At 41.0% G+C, this 20994-nt stretch overlaps 1 protein-coding gene and 1 long non-coding RNA gene across 3 annotated transcripts in view; one reads left to right on the forward strand and one right to left on the reverse strand.

The window, feature by feature from the left end:
* PPIL2 (peptidylprolyl isomerase like 2) overlaps window positions 1-18216 on the forward strand; it is a 100692-nt gene extending 82476 nt beyond the window's left edge. Inside the window, exons 19-20 of the mRNA XM_073628996.1 lie at window positions 10473-10606; window positions 17612-18216. Of these exons, the coding sequence (XP_073485097.1) occupies window positions 10473-10606; window positions 17612-17702 (225 nt within the window). The 3' untranslated portion in view covers window positions 17703-18216. The remainder of the gene's footprint in view (window positions 1-10472; window positions 10607-17611) is intronic.
* On the reverse strand, window positions 970-19389 carry LOC141141331 (uncharacterized). 2 transcript variants are annotated; one of them, XR_012244048.1, is made up of 3 exons: window positions 19347-19389; window positions 5273-5395; window positions 970-2844 (listed from the first exon to the last, which is right to left on the reverse strand). It is a non-coding gene; the product is annotated as an uncharacterized lncRNA (long non-coding RNA). The 2 variants fall into 2 exon arrangements; XR_012244049.1 differs by lacking the exon at window positions 19347-19389 and adding an exon at window positions 7258-7312.
* Between the last annotated feature and the right edge of the window lie 1605 nt (window positions 19390-20994).

Consider the following 20994-nt stretch of genomic DNA (forward strand, 5'->3'; position numbering starts at 1 on the left):
TGCCAATGAGGATGCAACCAGGACAGGAAGTGGACAGCAATATTGTCAATGGGGCTGCAAACGCTACAGGAAGTTGACGGCAATCTTACCAATGGGGATGCAACCAAGACAGGAATGGGCAGCAATCTTGCCAACGGGGACGCAACCAGTACAGGAAGTGGACAGCAGTTTAGCAAATGGGGATGCAATCAGGACAGAAATTGGATGGCAATCTTGCCAATGGGGATGCAACCAGGACAGGACGTGGAAGGCAAGTTTGCCAATGAGGATATGGACAGTAGCAAAAAACAGTCAAAGTTCTAAGCCTTTCCCCCTATCCAAAATTCAAAAAAAGTTTGATGCTGGAGTTGGACTCCTTTACTTAAACTAAGCAGAATTTGGTCATTTATCAGTGATATTAGCACCTATGTGGAAACTGAATGGTCTGGAGTGTCATTTAGTTTGTTCATGGGTGTGCACTGGGAATACTGGCAAGTGTGCCATATATATAAATAAATCTCCTGATTCCGTTGCAATCGACTATAATTTTTTTTTTCTTCTCGAGGACTCCATTGGTATCAGGATCCACAACTTTCCCCTTCTATATGGAGTCTGACTTTTCCTGATACATTTTCCATAATATAACATATTTATAAAATATAACAGGGAGACTGGAACCTTGCTTGAAATGGGTGCATTATACAAGGACCTGTACTCTGCAAGCTGTATTGCTTAGGCACAGAAAACATTTCTAGATGCTCATAAAAGCAAATGCATAATTATGATGCAACTTGCCCAAATTCACCAAAAACGTATTATCTGGGTTTGTGCAAATTCACCATTCAATTATTTGGCACTGGAAAAAATATAACTAGACACTTAAAAATAAGCTTCCTGTCATATAAAATGATATACTTCATTGTAATAATGTGTTTAAAAACATACTAACAAAATACAACTAAGTCCTGTACTGTTGGTTACCGTTTCAAAAATATTGTATCAAAGTCCTTATGTTTAAGGGCTTGTTCACATGTGTGGCTATTATTGCTGCCCCTGTGAAAAGCGATTTGTGGTGAACTAATTATAGGAGGGATTACGTTGGATGGATTTTAAAAGAATGAGTTGTGTTTGGTATTTCAGGTAGACTCACTCACTGTTACTTCTATTCCAAATAAAATATTTGTTTATGTCTAGGAGCTGAAGCTGTACCTATTATGGGGTAACAGTATCTGCTATGCACTCCAGTTTGTGTGCCTTGACTTCTATCACCTGGAGCTTCCTGGGTTCCACCACTGAATAGATTTATAATAGATTGATAGCCGGCTATATCTATGACGTGATTATACAAATTGTTGGCTTTGGCTTTAATTGCGTATGAATTGCTGTGTTTGGGGTATTAGACAAGTACACTATGCCTCTGACCGTTCACTTCTCCAAGTATGTTATAACTGTGTATTTAAATACACAAAATACACAACACTGGAACTTATGCTTGTGTTATATTCTTTTGGTACCATTTGTGGTTCATGCCTCATATGTGATCTAATGTATGGACTCTGAGGCTATGTTTCCTCTGTTGCGACTTTGGAGTGCAGCTTTTAATCCAACTTTACAGCCTCTGGATTTGGATTGCATCAGAGGTCACATCAGGGTAGTGCTGGGACCTTTTCTATGTTGCTATGGTTTGAGTCGCATGGATTGGAACAAGTGCCATTGAAATCAATGGGCCATGACTTGTCATGCGACTTTGTGTCCAGGGTCACATGACGTGTCGCACTAGTGGAAACTGAACCTAATAATTCTAATGACCTGCTTGAAGTTTAGCCCTCAATTGTATAAGAGGCTGTATGAATTGGGAGTTGCTTACCTGACCTTTTCATTGTTCTTTGAGATTCAACTGAAAAAATCAGTAGCGTGACCACCTTTCCCATAGCAATTACAGATACAACGAGATCATTGCTCTTTGTTTACTGTTCCTTGCATAGCCATCCAGGTAATATTTATAGATCTCTATAAATTTTGGACCACCGTCTGAAGTTTACGTTATTTAGCACATATAGCTAGTCTATTAAAAAGATGTTCACTTTATTTTCCCACCTTTTCCATGCACCATTTAAATGCTTCCCTATCGGATGACAATTTTCTGTCTTTTTCTGTCTTTTTCTTCTCTTTTTTTCTTGGCCGTTTGTTGCAAATTTGAGATATATTTTTTGTTTCTGAATCCAATATGAATGGATTCCAGATGTCGTCGAATGGGGCTTGCGTTCTTCTTGAGTGCATGGATTTATGTGGGAATAATGATTTATACATAATAATTTTTAAACGAAAATTAAGGTTTTATTTACACAATTTTCAAATGTAATTAGGCTTATATATTTCAGGATGGTGTGTGTGTGTGTGTGTGTGTGTGTGTGTGTGTGTATATAAATATATATATATATATATATATATATATTTTACAGTTACCAACATTATTGATAGTGCTGGGAATAGGATTATTGGTATTTTCACATCAATTTCATGTATATGTTATTTTGTGATTTTGTATGGTTTCAGCATGTTTTACATTTTTACGAAATCTGTTTATCATCATTTATACACAAGTTTTCCTTTGAGATTATTTATCATTTATGAAAATTAGTGTTGTTACTTTGTACTTTGTTATTGTTTAACCGCTTCAGCTCCGGAAGATTTTACCCCCTTCCTGACCAGAGCACTTTTTGCGATTCGGCACTGCATCGCTTTAACTGACAATTGCGCGGTCGTGCGACTTGTCTCTCAAACAAAATTGACGTCCTTTTTTTCCCACAAATAGAGCTTTCTTTTGGTGGTATTTGATCACCTCTGCAATTTTTATTTTTTGCGCTATAAACAAAATAAGAGCGACAATTTTGATAAAAACGCATTATTTTTTACATTTTGCTATAATAAATATCCCCCAAAAATATATAAAAAACATTTTTTTTCCTCAGTTTAGGCCGATCGTATTCTTCTACATATTTTTGGTAAAAAAAAAATCGCAATAAGCGTTTATTGATTGGTTTGTGCAAAAGTTATAGTGTTTACAAAATAGGGGATAGTTTTATGACATTTTTATTTATTTTTTTTTTTACTAGTAATGGCGGCGATCAGCGATTTTTATTGTGACTGCGACGTTATGTCGGACATGTCGGACATTTTTGACACATTTTTGGAACCATTGTCATTTATACAGCGATCAGTGCATTTAAAAATGCACTGATTACTGTGTAAATGACACTGGTAGTGAAGGGGTTAACCACTAGGGGGCGGGGAGGGGTTAAGTATGTCCTAGGGGAGTGATTCTAACTGTAGGGGGGATGGGCTGTCTGTGTCACTACGCTGATCACTTCTCCGGATGACAGGGAGCTGTAATCAGTGACACTTGTCACTAGGCAGAACGGGGAGATGCTGTTTACATCAGCATCTCCCCGTTCGTCCTCTCCGTGAGGCGATCGCGGGTATCTCCGCGGCAATCGAGTCCGCGAGACCTGCGACCCGACTCATGGAGCTCCTGGCCGGCATACACGCAATGGCACGGCGGGGAATTCAAATGGACGTACCTGTAAGTCCATTTGCCCAGCCGTGCCATTCTGCCGACGTACATCGGCGTGCGCCATTCGGGAAGTGGTTATTATTGTTTTAGTATTTATCATGGTCTTTATCCCAAGGTTATGGATGTATACAATGGGAGAAGTTGAATAATGCGAACATTAAAAAAAATCATGTGTCTAGCGCATGTATATACATACATATATATATGCGCATTGGTTCACTTAGTAAACTTTTTTAGTTTGATGGACCTTTATAGGCATTATTATATTGTCATATTATCTTGTCTTCAATTTTTGATTTAAAATTCAACTTCACATCCCAGGTGTCTCCTATCTCTTGGGTGTCGTTCTAGAGTTTGATTATGTGGGCAGGTCTCTATTTGAGACCGTCTCTGGATTGGCTATCAAAACCTGAAGTCCCTATATATACCCATGATCAAACTTTAATCATTCAGCTATGAATAAGCGCCATGATGGGGCGTGAAACTTGTTAGATATCTTTCCTGTTCCTCCCTGTACATGAGGTGACTGCATTTGGATTTTATTTCTTCATATCAATAAAGATGCCTTATATGGTGTGCGGCCGTCCTGGATCTTTTTCTTTCCTTGACCTTTTCATTGTCTCGTAAAATCTCCAGTAGGTTGTCTTAATGCATTAATGTTTATAGACAGCAGATGTGTAAGTGGCTTAGAGAGAAAATCTCTAGTCGCCGAGACCTTACCAAGGTACATTTATGCAATCTCTCAGGCCATACAGACATAACAATTCTACTTTGCAAGTCAATAATTTGAAAAGTAATTGAGGTTCCTTCTTATAATCTTGTGTTTTTTGGTGTTCTTCCTCCAGGAAGGACTTTGAGTGAATGTGGACCCTTGCAGGTACCCAGTGGGGTGAACGCCCTCATATGGTGCACAGGGATGGGGCAGATCTCCCTGCATGGGCTTTACTTGCATATCTGCTGTCTTAAGCTTTATATGTTTTTAGAAAATTCAGATTGTGTTTAGAGAGTTTCTCTTCCTGTTCAGCACTGGAAGTGTAGTCTGAGCATACAGCCAAGACAGCTGATTGGAGGAAAGGGCACCCCCCCTCTCCTCATAGGTAGAGACTTCCTCAGCTGTTAGTTGAATAGTTCAGCACTCTGCTAATTTATTTATAGCATGCTCCCCAACACAAAACTCTGGCTGCTTTTGTCTCTGTTGATGGAGAACTAGGCAGAAGTTATCAGGATAACAGAAGAACGGAGCAGGAGACCGCTACTGGACTTTGGTCCTTTTGAAGAGAGATAAGTAATATGTACCCAGCTCAAATTTCATGAATTGGGTTTACATTCACTTTAACATCATAGTTTTGTAAATTTTTAATAATTTGTAAAGCTTTATCGTTTGCATCACTGAGCCCTTTAATTGGGGTTGTGTGGTCATTATAATCTTTCCTAGGGTTTAGAATTTATACAGAAGTATAAACTTGTATGACTGGTGGTGTATCGGGTCATTTTGCTTCAGATACAGACAGCTTCTTCATGTGATGCATTCCTAGCAGCACTAATGGGCAGGAATATGGCCTGTAGATGTGGTATCATGTTTTGTTATGTCTCTGACCCTATACCTTAATGGGTATGTTTAAGTTCAGTATTCTGTATATGTCAAAGACATTAGTACATCTCTTTTGCTCAGCCTTCCTAACAGAGCAGCTATAGCAAGTAGTGATCTACATAACTTACCACCAGCATCTCAATGTGCCATATGAAGTCAGACTTCCAACTCTGGGCGGAGCTCCTGTCATTCATAAAGTTTTCAGGTTCATTTCTACCCAGTTCCTTTCTAAACACTCATAGCTGTGGTACCTGCATTCAGAGGGGAGAAAGGTCATGGTTATGGGCATATATATATGTGTGTGTGTGTATGTATGTATGTATATGTGTGTGTGTGTATATTAGAGGTCGACCAATATATCGGCCAAATTTAAGTGTTTTTTACTTAATCGGCATCAGTCGATTGTGCTGATAAAAAAAGGCCGATATAACTTCAGCGCGACTTGAAAATGACTTCTGTAATATAGAAGTCAATGCAAGTTGCCTGTATTCTTCTGTGAAGCAACTTCTCCCTCCTCTGGGCAGCCTGCCAAATCTGATAAAAAGAACCTGAAGGATATAATGTTTACACTTATGAATGAACTGAGCTCCCTGTGTAGAATTTATCAGTTTAACCATTTAAAGACTAAATCTTTTCTGACACTTGTTGCTTACAAGTAAAAATCCTGTATTTTCTGCTAGAAAATCACTTAGAACCCCCAAACGTTATATATATATATATTTTTTTAGCAGAGACCCTAGGGAATAAAATAGCGGTTGTTGCAATATTTTATGTCACACGGTATTTGCGCAGCGGTCTTTCAAACGCAATTTTATTTAAAAAAAAATACACTAATAAATAAAAAAAAAAACTAAGCAGTAAAGTTAGCCCATTTTTTTTCGTCCAAAAGTTTTGATTACCTGTTTTTGTGTATTTATTTTTAAGATATAGTTTTTTTTAATTTTTGTTTTTATCTAAATTCTACATACAAGTGAACTGATTGGAGGTTTGTTTTGTTTAATAAATGTTTAAATGTAAAAAATTTTCTGTATCACTTAAGGTTGCTTTCACACTGCAGTGGGGATGCGTTGACTGTAAAACGCTGCTAGTTTTAGCGGCGTTTTACTTTCATTTTATCGGCGCTATTCTGCTGCTAGCGGGGCGCTTATAACCCAGCTAGCAGCCGAGGAAGGGGTTAAATGCGCCCCTGAAGCGCCGCTGCCGAAACGCTTTGGAGGCGCTTTGGCATTGGTGCGAATTCATTTCAATGGGCAGGAGTGGTGGAGGAGCGGTATACACCGCTCCAAAGATGCTGCTTGCAGGACTTTTTTTTTTAACATCCTGCCAGCGCATCGCCTCAGTGTGAAAGCACTTGGGCTTTCACACTGAGACTGCAGGGGAGCCGTTTTACAAGCGCTATTTTTAGCCCAAAAGCGCCTGATAAACGCCCCAGTGTGAAAGGGGTCTAACTGTTAAATTTTATGAGATGAAGGAAAAAAAGAAAAAAAAAAAATCGGCCTAATATATCGGCCCAAAAAAATCGGCATCACATATCTGCCATCGGCCACCGCGATTTCTAAATATTGGCATCGGCCAGAGAAAAACCCATATCGGTCGACCTCTAGTGTATGTGTGTGTGTGTGTGTGTGTGTGTGTGTGTGTGTGTGTGTGTGTGTGTGTGTGTATATATATATATATATATTGAATTTTATTTAACATTGGGGCAGAAATCTCGCTAAATAGATACAAGGGCCTATTATCTAAATGTCCATAGGAATCTCATTGAATGGAGATTCTGTAGGATGAGAGCTAAAGAGATCTACCTCTAGTTTGCTTGTTCTGTTCTGGAGTCCAGATTAAGACAAGCGGGCGTCAAAATATTACTATCACTAGGTGATTGAAACATGCAGTGATGGAAGCCTCTGGAAAACATGAAAGCTTATTCAGACAGGGCAGGGGCCATTTCTTGAGCTGAAAAGGTCAGCGCTTCATGAAACATTACCGACCGGGCCTGTTCTCTAACCAGTCGGGAGGAAGGTGCTTAAAGCTGTGGTCCCGCCCTGATCGGGTAGTTCTATTTTGTCCTCTCTGTAAGGTGTCCTGGAAGATGACTGGGGAAAATGAGAGTTCTTACCTGTTAACTCACTTTCCAGGAATCTTCCAGGACGGCGTCAGTTCCCTCCCTTGTTTTTATGACACCAATGATGTAATCCTAAGCTGGTTGCAGTAATGGGAGTTTTTTTATTGTTTTTATCTATGCCTTTGGTTATTTATTAATACTGAGGGGCTACTGCCTGTGATCTGTCCTTTTATGATGTGGATCCTGTGCTTGGTGGGCGGAGCCTGTCTCTCTCCGTAAGCGACCCTGGAAGATTCCTGGAAAGTGAGTTAACAGGTAATAACTTATTTTCGTGACCAGAGTTTTTTTTTAAGCCTAAATAGCCAGATCAAGTTTAGCAGCATCAGTATGTGTCAATTGAGTTGACAACGTACAGTACTTACACTGCTAAATTTGGTCTGGGCAAAATTAGACAGCAAGGACATTTTACATTTGAATTGTTTTTTAAAAGTTGTCATGAATAGACTACTTTAAACATACTAACTTAAAAAAAAAAAAAAAAAATAATAATTAGGCCGTATTCACATATTTGCATTGCAGTAAAGTACACCTTACCAAAAGTTGCCATAATATGTTGCATAGCAGAGCCATTCATTTTCTGTTAATATGTCCATTGTGATGCACTGGCAGCCCATTAAAAATGAGTTAGCTGCCTTATCACAACACACGTTAAAGGGATTGTAAACCCTTGTTTTTTTTAAATAACAAAAATATCATACTTGCCTCCACTGTGCAGTTCGTTTTGCACAGAGTAGCCCCAGTCATCGTCTTTTGAAGTCCCCCAATGGCGCTCGTGGCTCCTCCCTGCGTCTGCAGCGGGGGAACGAATGGTCTCAGGTGAGTAAAACTGGGGGGCTGCTCAGTGACAGAAGTTTTTTCACCTTAACCCTTTCATGACTAAGCCTATCTCTGACATTTGTTGCTTACCAGTTAAAATACGTATTTTGCTAGAAAATTACTTAGAATCCCCAAACATTATATATATATATATATATATATATATATATATATATATATATATATATATATATATATATATTTTGCAGAGAATCTATCATATAAAATGGTGATCGTTGCAATATTTTATGTCGCACTGTACTTGCGCAGCGGTCTTTTAAACGCAATTTTTTAGGAAAAAAGACACTTTCATGAATTAAAAATAAACAGTAAAGTTAGCCCAATTTTTTTGTATAATGTGAAAGATGATGTTATGCCGAGTAAATAGAAAACCTAACATGTCATGCTTTAAAATTGCGCACACTCGTGGAATGACGACAAACTAAAAATCTCCATAGGCGGCGCTTTAAAAAAAAAATAACGGTTACCAGGTTAGAGTTACAGAGGTGGTTTAGTGCTAGAATTATTGCTCTCACTCTGACGATCGTGGCGATACCTCACATGTGTGATTTGAACACCGTTTACATATGCGGGCGTAACTTGTGTGCGTTTTCTTTGCTGCGCGAGCTGGCAGGGACGGGGGAGTTTTAAAAAATTTATTTTTTTTTTTACATTGTCTCTTTTGAAAAAAAAAATCTGATCGCTTTTATTGCTGTCACAAGGAATGTAAACATCCCTTGTGACAGTAATATGTGGTGACAGGTACTCTTTATGGAGGGATCGGGGTTCTAAAAGACCCCAAACACTCCTTTGCTTTTAGCCGCATCGGTTGTTATCCCTGAAGAGCCGCCCGCCCGCCCAAAAAAAAAAACAGTAATGGGATGATGCATACAGCTGCATGCATCATCCCTGTATAACCCCTTAAACTGAGAAGGAAAAGTTATTTTGCAGAAGACTTTATCTGGGGCGTATGGTTCTGCAGCTAGCTATAGAATTTAAATGTTTGTTGTTGACAAACCTAGCCTATTTCACAGGAGGTAGTTGCTGGCCATCCTTAAAAATATGTATTGTCTTTATCCTTTTTCCCCCTAGAGCAGTGCTGGTCAACTTTCTTTAAATGGGTGCCTCATTTGTCCCAACCCCCCCCTCCAACATTACCAAAGGACCGCACATAAAATTCAGTGAATATTCTACCTCCTTAATTAAATATCTACGGCTGTATGGCTGGTGCTCAGGCACGGATTGTGGTCCACTGAAGAAAGGAAGATGGCCGACGTTTCCGCCATAACAGATTTACTTATTACTGGGCCATGAGTAAGGCTGTTATGGCAGAAACGTGTTGACAGCTTGTGCTTGTATAAATCGATGTCTTAATAAAGCAGATGTCTTGCTGCACCTGCCCATGATGCCAGCGGACTTCCTTTCTTCAGCTCATTATCAGAGAGAGCAGAGACACAACAGGATATAGTCAAAGACTATGGGCATGATACAATAGATGCTCCAGAGAATGTGGACATAATACAGGAGATGGTCTGAGATTGCAGACCTGATACAAGAGATGGTCTGAGATTGCGGACATGCTAATACAAGAGATGGTCAGAGATTGTATACTTGATACAAGAGATGGTCAGAGTGTGGATATGTTGCAGGAGACTGTTAGAGACTGTGAACATGCTAAGGAGCGGTTGGAGACATGCTTCAGGAAACAGTCAGACTGGAGACATATATTACATATGTAATATATATTACGGCTGCAAGAAATCACTTTTGTAACAGGGCAATAAGGAAACAGATTGGTGTCTGTAGGGGCCCTGTAGGCCATAAAAAGGTGCCTAAGGGCTGCATACGGCCCTTTGGCTACAGGTTTAGCACTAGGGCCCTAGAGGTAAGCCAGTGGCTTCGTTTCAATACTTCTGTCACACAAACTGTTACCATGCTTTAGTAAGAAAGGGCAATCATAGATGCAAATATAGGATGGTTGGATTGGGTTTGTACATCTTACATTCCTCTTTACACTATATTGTAATATCTGGTAAAGATCTGTTTTATGTTAATTTGGTTAATTCAGTATTGTCATGATCAGAAAATAATAACTATAGGTCAGTATGAGCTAACCTTTTAGTTCCTACTGAAACACGAGTTGCATTGTGCTCTATCTGTGCCACGGCTGTTAACACTATTATTTTTTTATTTTTTATTATTATCTGTTGGACCATGTGTCTTGGTTGTGCTCCATCTTTCTTTGGGCTATAGTTTTGGCAGTTATAAGTTCAGTGCATTTGGAAAGTGATCTTGCTCAGGTGAAATGGCAGAATAGGCACATTCATAACCATTTTTGGTGGAATTTCAAGTTAGATCTTTTACTAATCTGAAACATTTGAAACTTTTTATAGGTTGCTTTAGAAAGAGAGAAAGCCAAGAAAGAGGAAGAGCAATTAAAGGAACCTGTGCTGCCAAAAAAAGAGCAAAAGCAGGAGCCTAAAACGTACCGGTCCGGTATTGGAAAATATATCAATATGGCAGCAGCGTAAGTACCTTTTTTACATGGCACCTGGAAAAACCATAGGAATTATTATATTTATTAATATACACAGTTTTTTTTAAACCTGGTTTATGTAAAGATAATGCAGTTTTATATCCATGGGTAAAAATTTAATTTAGCCACAGAAAATTAATATTGTACAAGTCCAGCACAGAGCCAATTTTTTGTTCAGTAATCCCATTTTGTAAATTACTTTTTCCTACAATAACAAGAAACAGAGCAGTAGGCTGTACAGCATGTTGTAAACATAAAATATCAAAGCTTCTATACAGATGTAAGGTTTATTTTTTGTGTACATAATTCATATATATATTCGTTCATGTACCATATTTATCGGCATATAACACGCACCCCAAGTTTAGGAGGGAATTTTAAGGAAAAAAACTTTTAGGAGGGAAGTTTAAGGAAAAAACTTACATTTAAATGTCCATCTGCAGCATTGTCAGTGTCCAGCTGTAGCCTTGTCCATCATTGCAGCCTTGTCAGTGTCCATCATTGCAGCCTTGTCAGTGTCCATCATTGCAGCCTTGTCAGTGTCCATCATTGCAGCCTTGTCAGTGTCCATCATTGCAGCCTTGTCAGTGTCCATCATTGCAGCCTTGTCAGTGTCCATTATTGCAGCCTTGTCAGTGTCCATTATTGCAGCCTTGTCAGTGTCCATTATTGCAGCCTTGTCAGTGTCCATTATTGCAGCCTTGTCAGTGTCCATCATTGCAGCCTAGTCAGTGTCCATCGTTGCAGGCTTGTCAGTACGCTGAACTCCCATTTAAAAATGGCGCCGCCGTTCTTGGCGGCTCTCAGTGGCTTTCGGCCACTCACGCGGGACTGCGAGAGCCGTCGAGAGCAGCCGAGAGGCTCACAATCGGCGGGGGATGGGCGTATAACACACACCCACGATTTTCCCCTGCTTTTAAGGGGAAAAAGTGTGTGTTATACGCCTATAAATACGGTGTTTATTTTAAATTTGACCTATTCGGGGTAAAGTGACAGGTTCTCTTGAAGGGATTTTTCCCATGCTGCCCTGTCTGAATTGATAGTTTAAAGTGATTGTAAAGGCTTGTTTGTTATTTAAATTAAAAAAAAAAAACATGTCATACTTGCCTCCACTGTGCAGATCGTTTTGCACAGGGCGGCCCCGATCTTCGACTTCTGGGGTCCCCCGGCAGCTCTCACAGCTCCTAACGTCAGATAACCCCCTAGGAGAAGCACTCTCCCGGGGGGTTATCTTGCGTGCGCGCTCCCGCGTCCATAGACACGAATGCCGGACTCGGTTCCTGTGCCCGCGTCATTGAATTTGATTGACAGCAGCGGGAGCCAATGGCTGCGCTGCCATCAATCTATCCAATCAAGAGCTGGGACCCCTGGCAGAGAGGGGCAGCGCGTCTCCTGCGTGGGAATTACGGGGCTCAGGTAAGTTATAGGGGGGGGGGGGCGGTGACTGCCAGAAGTTTCTATGCATTAAGGTGAAAAAACAGGAGGGTTTACAACCCCTTTAAAATCCTGTGTATGCTCCATCTCAAATGGTGTCAATGTTTACACAGTTAATGACCCTATCCCCTCCACCATATGACAAAGCACAGAAAGGTGAGAAGTACCAAGTATTTCCCTATGACTCTGTCAGAGTTGCAGGAAAGTGTGGAAAAGGTAAGTTTTAGTGGGTGGGGGGTGTTCTGACACTTTTCAATGAATAGACAATAGCTTTAAAGTGTTACTAAACCCACAACAAGAAAAAATCAGTCTGTATATGCAGTAAAGCGTGTGTGTTAAACTAACTGTAGAACCTAAAGGGTTAATCATCTGTGTAAAAAGGCTGTTTGATCCTGTCTTCTCTGGTCCTTCCTTTCTTCCACAGTCTCCAATCCATATCCTGATAGTACAGAGCCTTGGGGGCACTCTGTATATGCTGAGTTTGGTGTGTATTGCTAGAGTTTTTTTTTGGGGGGGGGCAATTAGCACCATCCAGACAAAGGGTCAGAGGTCAGTCAGAGTAGAATGAAAACTCCTCCTACAAGCTTTACCAGACACTGATAGAAGTCACAAGACTGCTATATATTGCTGATGAGAAAAGGTATTTCTTTTTCAAACATCATGGGACACAGAGTCAGGTTAATATTCATTCCTTGCTGGGTTATACTCCTCCTCCAGGTGAATGGACACTGGTAGACCAAAGGCCTTTAGACAGGAAGTGATCCGCTATATAACACCTCCCATACAGGAAGTACTTCAGTTTTTTCACCAGTGTCTGCCAGGTGCATGGCACAGTTTGTTTGAGCTCTCTGAGCTCCAGGTCTCTAGTCCTACAAACGGTTCTTAAATGAATCAAGGGATTGACTGATCGGATCCATTTGACACCGACTTTATTTGCTTAGATAAATGGTACTGAGCCACACAAAGAAGACTCAAGATCCTGCAAGGTTTTGCCTGTAATGCGGCCTCCAGGCGCTGGACCCTGCGAAGTGAAATCCTGGACACCACAGCGCTAAGGCATTCCTGCAGGGTGCTGTACAGGTCCAAGGCAGTGGACCCTAAATATGAAAAGGTTACCCAGTCCTTGAAGGTCCTCAAGTGATAGGACCCCGCCGTGATGGGTGAAGTTTGGGCTCTTAGTTTCTAAGCTGCCCTGCGCCTGAACGGCAAGTGAAACCGATTTACTTATATTGTGGGGTGTCCCAGTGATTGTAACAATCAGCCAAGCTGGCTAGAGGCTGGACACCCCTGTGTGGTGACCATACGGGGGAGTTTTGGGCTAGCTGTGGGTGTTTGCAAAGTGTACCTTTTTTGCTTGTGTCTGGCTGTTTTTCACCTGTATGATGGCACACGACGCTGCGCCATTTCGCCTTGGTTCACCATGGCGTACGTGTATTCACAAGAGTGCCGCTGTGCTTAGCAGCTGTTTGGCGGCCATGGTGCACGCGCATTCGCAAAAGCGCCGCTGGACTTAGCATTTTGTTTGGTGGCCATGGCACATGTGGCTTCGCCGCACATGCGCAGTAGCCTTTATCTGGACGCACGAAGATTCATGTCATACGCGAATACAGCCATGCCCATTCGCCAGGGCCACATGCGCACGCACAGGACGTTCTGGCGCACACTCAATTATTTAAACTGTGTAGGCCAAGCATACGGTGCTTCCAGAAGGCAGCTGTGGGACACAGAGCAGGCTCTGAACAGACATTTGCAGCGGTTAATTTTTTCCTTACCTGGGTCACGTGAGTCAGCAAATGTTGCTTGGCAGGCTAAAGGTGCTTAGCAGGATTGTTACATAGGGGCTTGGTGAGCCCTATTAAAGGGTCTCCCTTCTGAGGTGTTTTAATATTACTCTCTTTTTGTGGCTGGTAAATGTTCAAAAAAAGAGGACGGGACTAACACTACAGAGAAGGGCACACCTATGTCGTCAATAGTTCCTGATGAACCTAGTCGTATCCCTAGTGTTGTATCCCCACAAGGACCAGAGGCTTCCGGGCAGTTTGAGCCGATGCGCCTATCTGGTATTGTACCTACAGTCAACGCTGCTGCTTCACCCTTTATCACCAAGGATGAACTGTCCTCGGCCCTAGCCGGGTTAGAGCACAGGACTTCTGGCATGATTGCCTCCATCTCGCAGGGTGTCGAGAAGCGTGACAGATCCCCCTCCCCAGAGCCTCCTAGTCTGAAGCAGGAATAGGTTGAGGATGGGGAAGAGCTTAAAGCTCAGGATTCTGTGGAGGGCCCGGCGGATTTGTCTGCTTCCGAGCAATCTGGACAAGAAGATATCCAGTTGATGTCTGCCTCTCAGTCAGAGGCTTTTGATCCTGACTCTTACCGAAATGGTTCGTTCTGCCTTTAAGTTGCCTCTTGCAGAGGTGACTGAGCCCCCCTGGTCCCTGAGGCCTCTTCAGGTTGCACAGGCTTTCCCACTACACCCATTGTTGGAACAAGCGTTGTATGCTGATTGGGAACATCCTGACAGGATTTTTGTTCCTCCTAAGAGGTTTTCCCTTTTATACCCCATGGATGAAAATTTGTTTGAAAAAATTGGGCATGCCAGCCGTAGATGCAGCAGTCTCTTCCTTAATCAAGAACTTAACTTGTCCAGTAGATAACGCACAGGCTTTAAAGACCCTGTTGACAAGAAATTGGAGTCATTATTAAAGGCTTCCTTTTCTTTGGCCAGTGCAGCTATTCAGCCAGCTGTTGCAGCTATTGGTATCTGCCAGTCCGTAAAGGATCTAGTCAAATGGCCTGACAGGCCTAACCAGGAGGATGATCTGCCTGAAAGTAAGACAGATATTCCTCGAGCGCTGTGTTTTGCTGTTGACTACTTAAAGGATTCAATACAGCAGGTTTCTCATTTGGCTCTCTTGTCTGTACATATGCACAGACTTTTGTGGCTTAAGAACTGGTCAGCCAAGCTTCTTTGTAAAAAGTTATTGGCAGGTTTCCTTTTTCATGGGGAAGGTTTATTTGGTGATCATTTGGACAAATATATCAAAGATTTCCAGAGGGAAGAGTTCTCTACTTCCTGCGAAGAAAAGCACTAGACATCCCTCGTTTAAAACCTCAGGGACTGCTTCCTCAAATGTCTCAGCGTCAAGGCGGTTCCGCTGCTAACAGGGCGCTAGGGCCAGGGGCAAGCCGCAGGGCCAGAAGCCCTACGTCAAAAGCTCTTCTAAACCCAGCACCAAGCCGTCCTGTGTGTTTTTACCTGGTGTTATTAAACATCATTTGTTAATACTACACTCAGGTGGCGCTTCCTTCTCTACCCCTCTCTTTACTTTAAAAAGTAACTCTAGTTCTAGATGAAACTTGGCATATGATATCGACTAAAAGTGTAACGATCAATAGACACCTCAAAGCATTTGATCCGGTTAATTGCTCTGCCCAGTTTGTATGGGGTTTGCACAGCACCTGAATCCATTGATATGATTTCAATGGTAAGGCAGACAACTTACTCCAGAGCGACGAAGCTGGGCTGTGAGGGTACCAGAAGAATAGTTACTAATAGGACCAAACAGCACAAAAAGCAAAGGCTTTATTGAAAAATCGTTAAATAAGACAAAAAACAGAGCATAAAAAACACATAATTTCCACCATCCTAAAATTAAAATCACACAGCACACTTATACATGCTCACATCTTGCTCCATAAATAATAGAGTATAAATCAAAGAGGCTAAATGGGGTTGACTAAGTATTGGGAGTATGCTCAAACCTTCAAAAAAAATAAAACACCAGTCACATGCATGACCTAAGTCTTACCCAAGGACCACATCCCTTACCCCCCATCACCACTAGGAGTCTCAAATATTGATGTTCTAGATCTTGGCGCTTATTGAGTTGTGTCAAGCAAATATGCTAAACAGTCCACAGTCACCAAGTAGTGTAGTATATAATACAATTCAGATCTCAAATAGATATCATATGTCAGACAGTGATACAGTGGCTCACAAGGCACCCACATATTGCAGTATAAAAGGGCCAATGTAATGGCAGTTGTGGAGATGAGCAGAGTCCATTTTACTCACTTGGGGCTAACACACTGGGCATACCATAAGGTGTGAGAAGTGCTGGATGCTAGCTTCCTCTAGTGCCTTGAAGTTCGCATTCAGGGAGTTGTAGGTAGGTGTGTCTGTGGTAGGCAACTTATGATATACTAACCTATTTTTAAATGTGGGATTGAAACTGGCAGCATTAAACTGAAATGATGACCTGTACTGTATGTAGGTCTTTCCTGAAAGGTATTGTTTGTCTCTATAACTGAAATACCTAAATAGAAGTTAGACATTTCTTTGTACTTTACTGGGATTAATCAGAAAAGAGCAAAGTGCACTACTTTATAGCAACTAGTCAGATCTGGCCTTTTTTTTGTTCTCATTTGACAGTAGTAAACTGAAATCTGATTGGTTGCTATGGGGTTTCTGGAGCCTGCACATTATCTTTGTTATTTGCACTGCCATTTTTATTAAGCATGTTAAAGATAAACAAATATTTCACAACTAGCTGTCACTACCTTACTATTAGTGTTCTGTGTTTTTCTGTCTGGACGGCTGTACATACAAGGTAGCCAGCAATCTAGGTGTACAAAGTTAGAGGCTTGCTTGCTTTTTTATCTAACACTTCCCATATAAGGTGCATATACAAATAATTAAAAACCAGATATAATATAACAGTGGTGTGGACATTTCAGATCCAGAGCAGTGTCGGTCCAGTGTGAGCAACCTCTGCCAGCATTTGAGTAACCTAAAAATTCCTTGCAGATTATACATAAAATAAAGCTCATTGGGTGGGCTCATTTTTCTTCTTCCTGTAGAAAGGTCCCAGAGTGCTATTCGCTTTAACATTATTAACATTTGCTTAAAGGGGTTGTAAAGGTATTTTTTTTTTATTTTTTAAAAATAACAAACATGTTATACTTACCTTCACTGTGCAGCTCGTTCTGCACAGAGTGGCCCCGAACCTGCTCTTCTGGGGTCCCTCGGCGGCTGTCTCAGCTCCTCCCCGCAATAATTAACCACCTTAATGCGAGCTCCCTCGCATGGTGGTTAGTTATTGCGGGCGCGCTCCCGTGATACAGCTGGCGGCTATAGCCGCTCGCTGTATCACTCGGCCCCGCCCCCCAGTGCGCCGCGTCATTGGATGTGATTGACAGCAGCGCGAGCCAATGGCTGCGCTGCTTCCAATCCATCCACTGTAGCCAATCAGCGGTCAGGCTGAGCAGCGGAATCGAGGACGTGAACGAGCAGCCGAATTTCGAGGGGTCAGGTAAGTAAAACGGGGGGGCTGGGGACGGCGGTATGGTTAGTAGTTTTTTCACCTTAATGCATAGAATGCATTAAGGTGAAAAAATGTTTACCTTTACAACCCCTTTAAGCTTATGGGTTTTCCCAGCAGTAATGGCTAGTAGTACTGTGTCAAAGGCAAACAACAGCTTTTTAGATTGTCCAAATTTTTCGTTCTTTAAAGCATTCGAAATCCTGGAGTTCTTATAATTCTGTTTTGCGTTTATCCATAGGAAACGTTCTGCTGTTGATGATGACAGTGGCCCCTCTACTAGTAAAAAAGAAAAAGTCACTCGAGGGTTTGGAAACTTCAGTTCTTGGTAGACCTTTATGGAGACTTTACCCTGGATTTATTTTACTTTAGTTTTATATGATTTTTAGGGCGTTTGTGCATATGAGGCTCTAATGTCACAACTACTATTTGATACTTGTACTGCTAATGCATTTATTTGTTAAATGTGTTTAGTGAGAGTGAAGAAATTATTGAAAAGCAACGACAATACAATCTTTCTCGCCCTATAAATCACATTGATTATTTTATGGTGGAGCTAAAGTTTTAGCTTGAAATACAAAAAGTTAAATGATGTTTTGTTCCTTTACCATGGCTGACATGTGCTATTAACGCTTCATGACCTCTAGGAACATTTTGTATTTTTTTTTTTGTATTAAGTGTTGTTGTTTTGGCCTCTTCTCTGCAGACTCAAATCTGTAACATTTCTATTATTTTTTTTTTTCATTGACATTGTTGTACATCTGTGCTGGGTTTTTATACTTGTATATGGCAGCACACTGCTGTGTATAAATACATCTAATTTCCAGTATTCTCATTGGGGGGGGGGGGGGGGGGGGTAAATCCTTAAACCCTGCTAGCCAAGCATTATTAGCTCTGCCCGTGGAAGACTCTAGGCACATGTCAGATCAGTCAGTCATGGATAAGTTTACAAGAAATGTTACACTCATACATGGAGGTGGCACAGAATGACTGGCAAGAGGCTGCAGTCCTGATTAGAGAGCCTCTGAAAAAAAAAAAACTTCTGGCAAAAAGGAAAGTTGTAATAAAATTTAAAATAAGTGGAGTGGATTTTTGTTTGCATAGTCATTGTATCTGTACCACAAACATTAGAAGATCCTTACGGAATTGCTTTGTTGTCTGGAAAGATCTGAAGACTTATGAATGAGTGTTTGGATTGTAATAAATGTTCTAAAAACATAAATTCCTACAAGTCATGTTCCTTCCCTTTCCAGTTAGTTTCCTCCTGGCCAATAATGGAGTCTGTCATTGGACAGGAGGATGGCAGTTGGCAGGGCTTAGCCACAGAGTAAGCAAAAGTCAGGCACCAGTAACTGCAGTACTCACTGTTAGACAACAGATGTTAAGCTTTTAGAGTACCAGTACTTCTTAAAGTGGTTGTAAACCTCAGACATGAAATACGAACAAGGCATATCCCTCTATAATGTGTACTTGTCTAAATTAAGAGCATTAAGTATAATTTCTATCTGCTGCCTTATTCCTCTGCTATTGGCATGAATCACTTCTGACAAGTTTTCCTGACACCAAGAGAAAAATGGTGACAGAGGAGGGAGCTCCAGGTGATTGGCAGCCTCAGCTCTGTGTGTGTGTTTGTGTGTGTGTGTGGGGGGGGGGGGGGTTATCTCCAACCCTCCAATCAGCTCTCAGAACTCTCCCTACTAAGGTTTGCAGAATGTAACTTTAGCTCTCCAATTTATTTTATTTTTTCTGAACTCTGAAACACGCTTTAAAATCCTGCACTTTGAATGGACGTGGAGAAGAAAAGACTGCAGATAAACAGGTACAACATATGTTGAAGAATTTGTTTAATCTCTGTGTATCACCTGAGGCCAGTTACTTCACTGGGGCTTACATCCACTTTAAAGCACACTGTTGTTTTGCCTGCGCAGGGTAAAGCAATACATTCATCTTATTTCTCTGCAGTGTCTCATACTTGCCTTGCCTTCCCTTTGCTCTCCTGGTGTTCATTTCACCTGCAGCAGGAAAGAAGAAGTTGTGTAAGTTTCAAGTCAGTCTAGTTAGAGAGTCCACAGGGAGAATGTTCTCCATTTAACAGATCTAAGTGTCCAAGCCGCCAGGTGTCAAGCAAGGTGGCAAAGTTACCTGCACCCCTCATAAACCTGGTGTGGAATATGTCTTCACACCCCATTGGGCTTAGCCAGATGCACTTTAAAGTCCAGTGTAACACTTATGCCGCGTACACACGAGCAGACTTTACAGCAGACTTTGCCTGGCGGACTTTTCTACGGACTTTATGACGGACTTTCTGAATGAACGGACTTGCCTACACACAATCAACCAAAGTCCGTCGAATTCATACGTGATGACGTACGACCGGACTAAAATAAGGAAGTTCATAGTTCGTAGCCAATAGCTGCCCTAGCGTGGCTTTTTGTCCATCGAACTAGCATACCGACGAATGGACTTTTCGACCGGACTCGAGTCCATCGGATAGATTTGAAACATCTCAAGTCCGTCCAACTTTTGAGAAAACAAAGTCCGCTGGAGCCCACACGCGATCAAATTGTCCGACGAAATCCCGTCTGCCGGGCAAAGTCTGCCGTAAAGTCCGCTCGTGTGTACGCGGCATTACACACCTTTTTTTTTTTTTTTAATCCAACAAACTTTTATTGGCAGATGAGACATGTACAGAGCTAAGAAAAACAATTTAATGGCCACTAAAACGTAATCTTACAGTTAACACTCAGAAAGAACATGGGTTTACAAATAAATCTCCATGAGTATCAAACAAGCAGGTTGGCTCAAGGGTATTGTTCCCTAAATAATTGCAGTGGACCAAGTGAACAGAATATTAGCAGTGAGAATGTAAACTCACAAGGGTCCATGAATACCTCGGTATAGAAAAAATAGACACTTTTTACTTAAAATGTATAAATATACCAGCTAAGCAAATCGATAATGCAAAATGTCTTGGTTTAAATGTTTATATAGGAGCATAATTTATTTTTGTGTACATCTTTTTGTTTTTCTTACTATAATATACAAGGCTCAGTTTATACAGTTTTATTGTTGTAATAAATGTCCTTCCATGGCTGAGATGATGGTGTCATTCTTCAGCCTGGGCATCTTAATTAGTTGCAGTATGCAGCAAAACATTACTGAACTCCATGACGGCGATATTTTTAACTTACACAGGCTATTTACTGAATGACAAAGAAAAAAAGATATTACCTTGTTTTCTGACTGTTGTGCAAGACATCTGTACATTGTTATTCCAGATCAATAAAAATGAATTGTTTATATTGGTGTACAGTGTCCTATAATTAGTGTCTTGTTTTGTGAAGTATACTGTGATTTCAAAGCTGATAAGCGGACACACTGTCCTTCCTGTTTTTTTTTTTTTTTTTACCTTGAGCTGTTGATGCAAATAAAAACAAGCCTCCTGACTTTCAGTCCTTTCACTCTCAGGTTTGTATTACATAGTATCCATAACTTAATGGTAGCCAGTTGTACAATAAACCATTTCCTTGATTACATTACTGTTAGTATTGCAGATAGCTTTGTACGTCATCACATGACTTGTAGATGGTAATTGGAGCACTTACTGCAAATGAATGACTTATG

This window comes from Aquarana catesbeiana, linkage group LG01 (genome assembly GCF_042186555.1).
Source record: "Aquarana catesbeiana isolate 2022-GZ linkage group LG01, ASM4218655v1, whole genome shotgun sequence".
Lineage (NCBI taxonomy): Eukaryota > Metazoa > Chordata > Amphibia > Anura > Ranidae > Aquarana > Aquarana catesbeiana.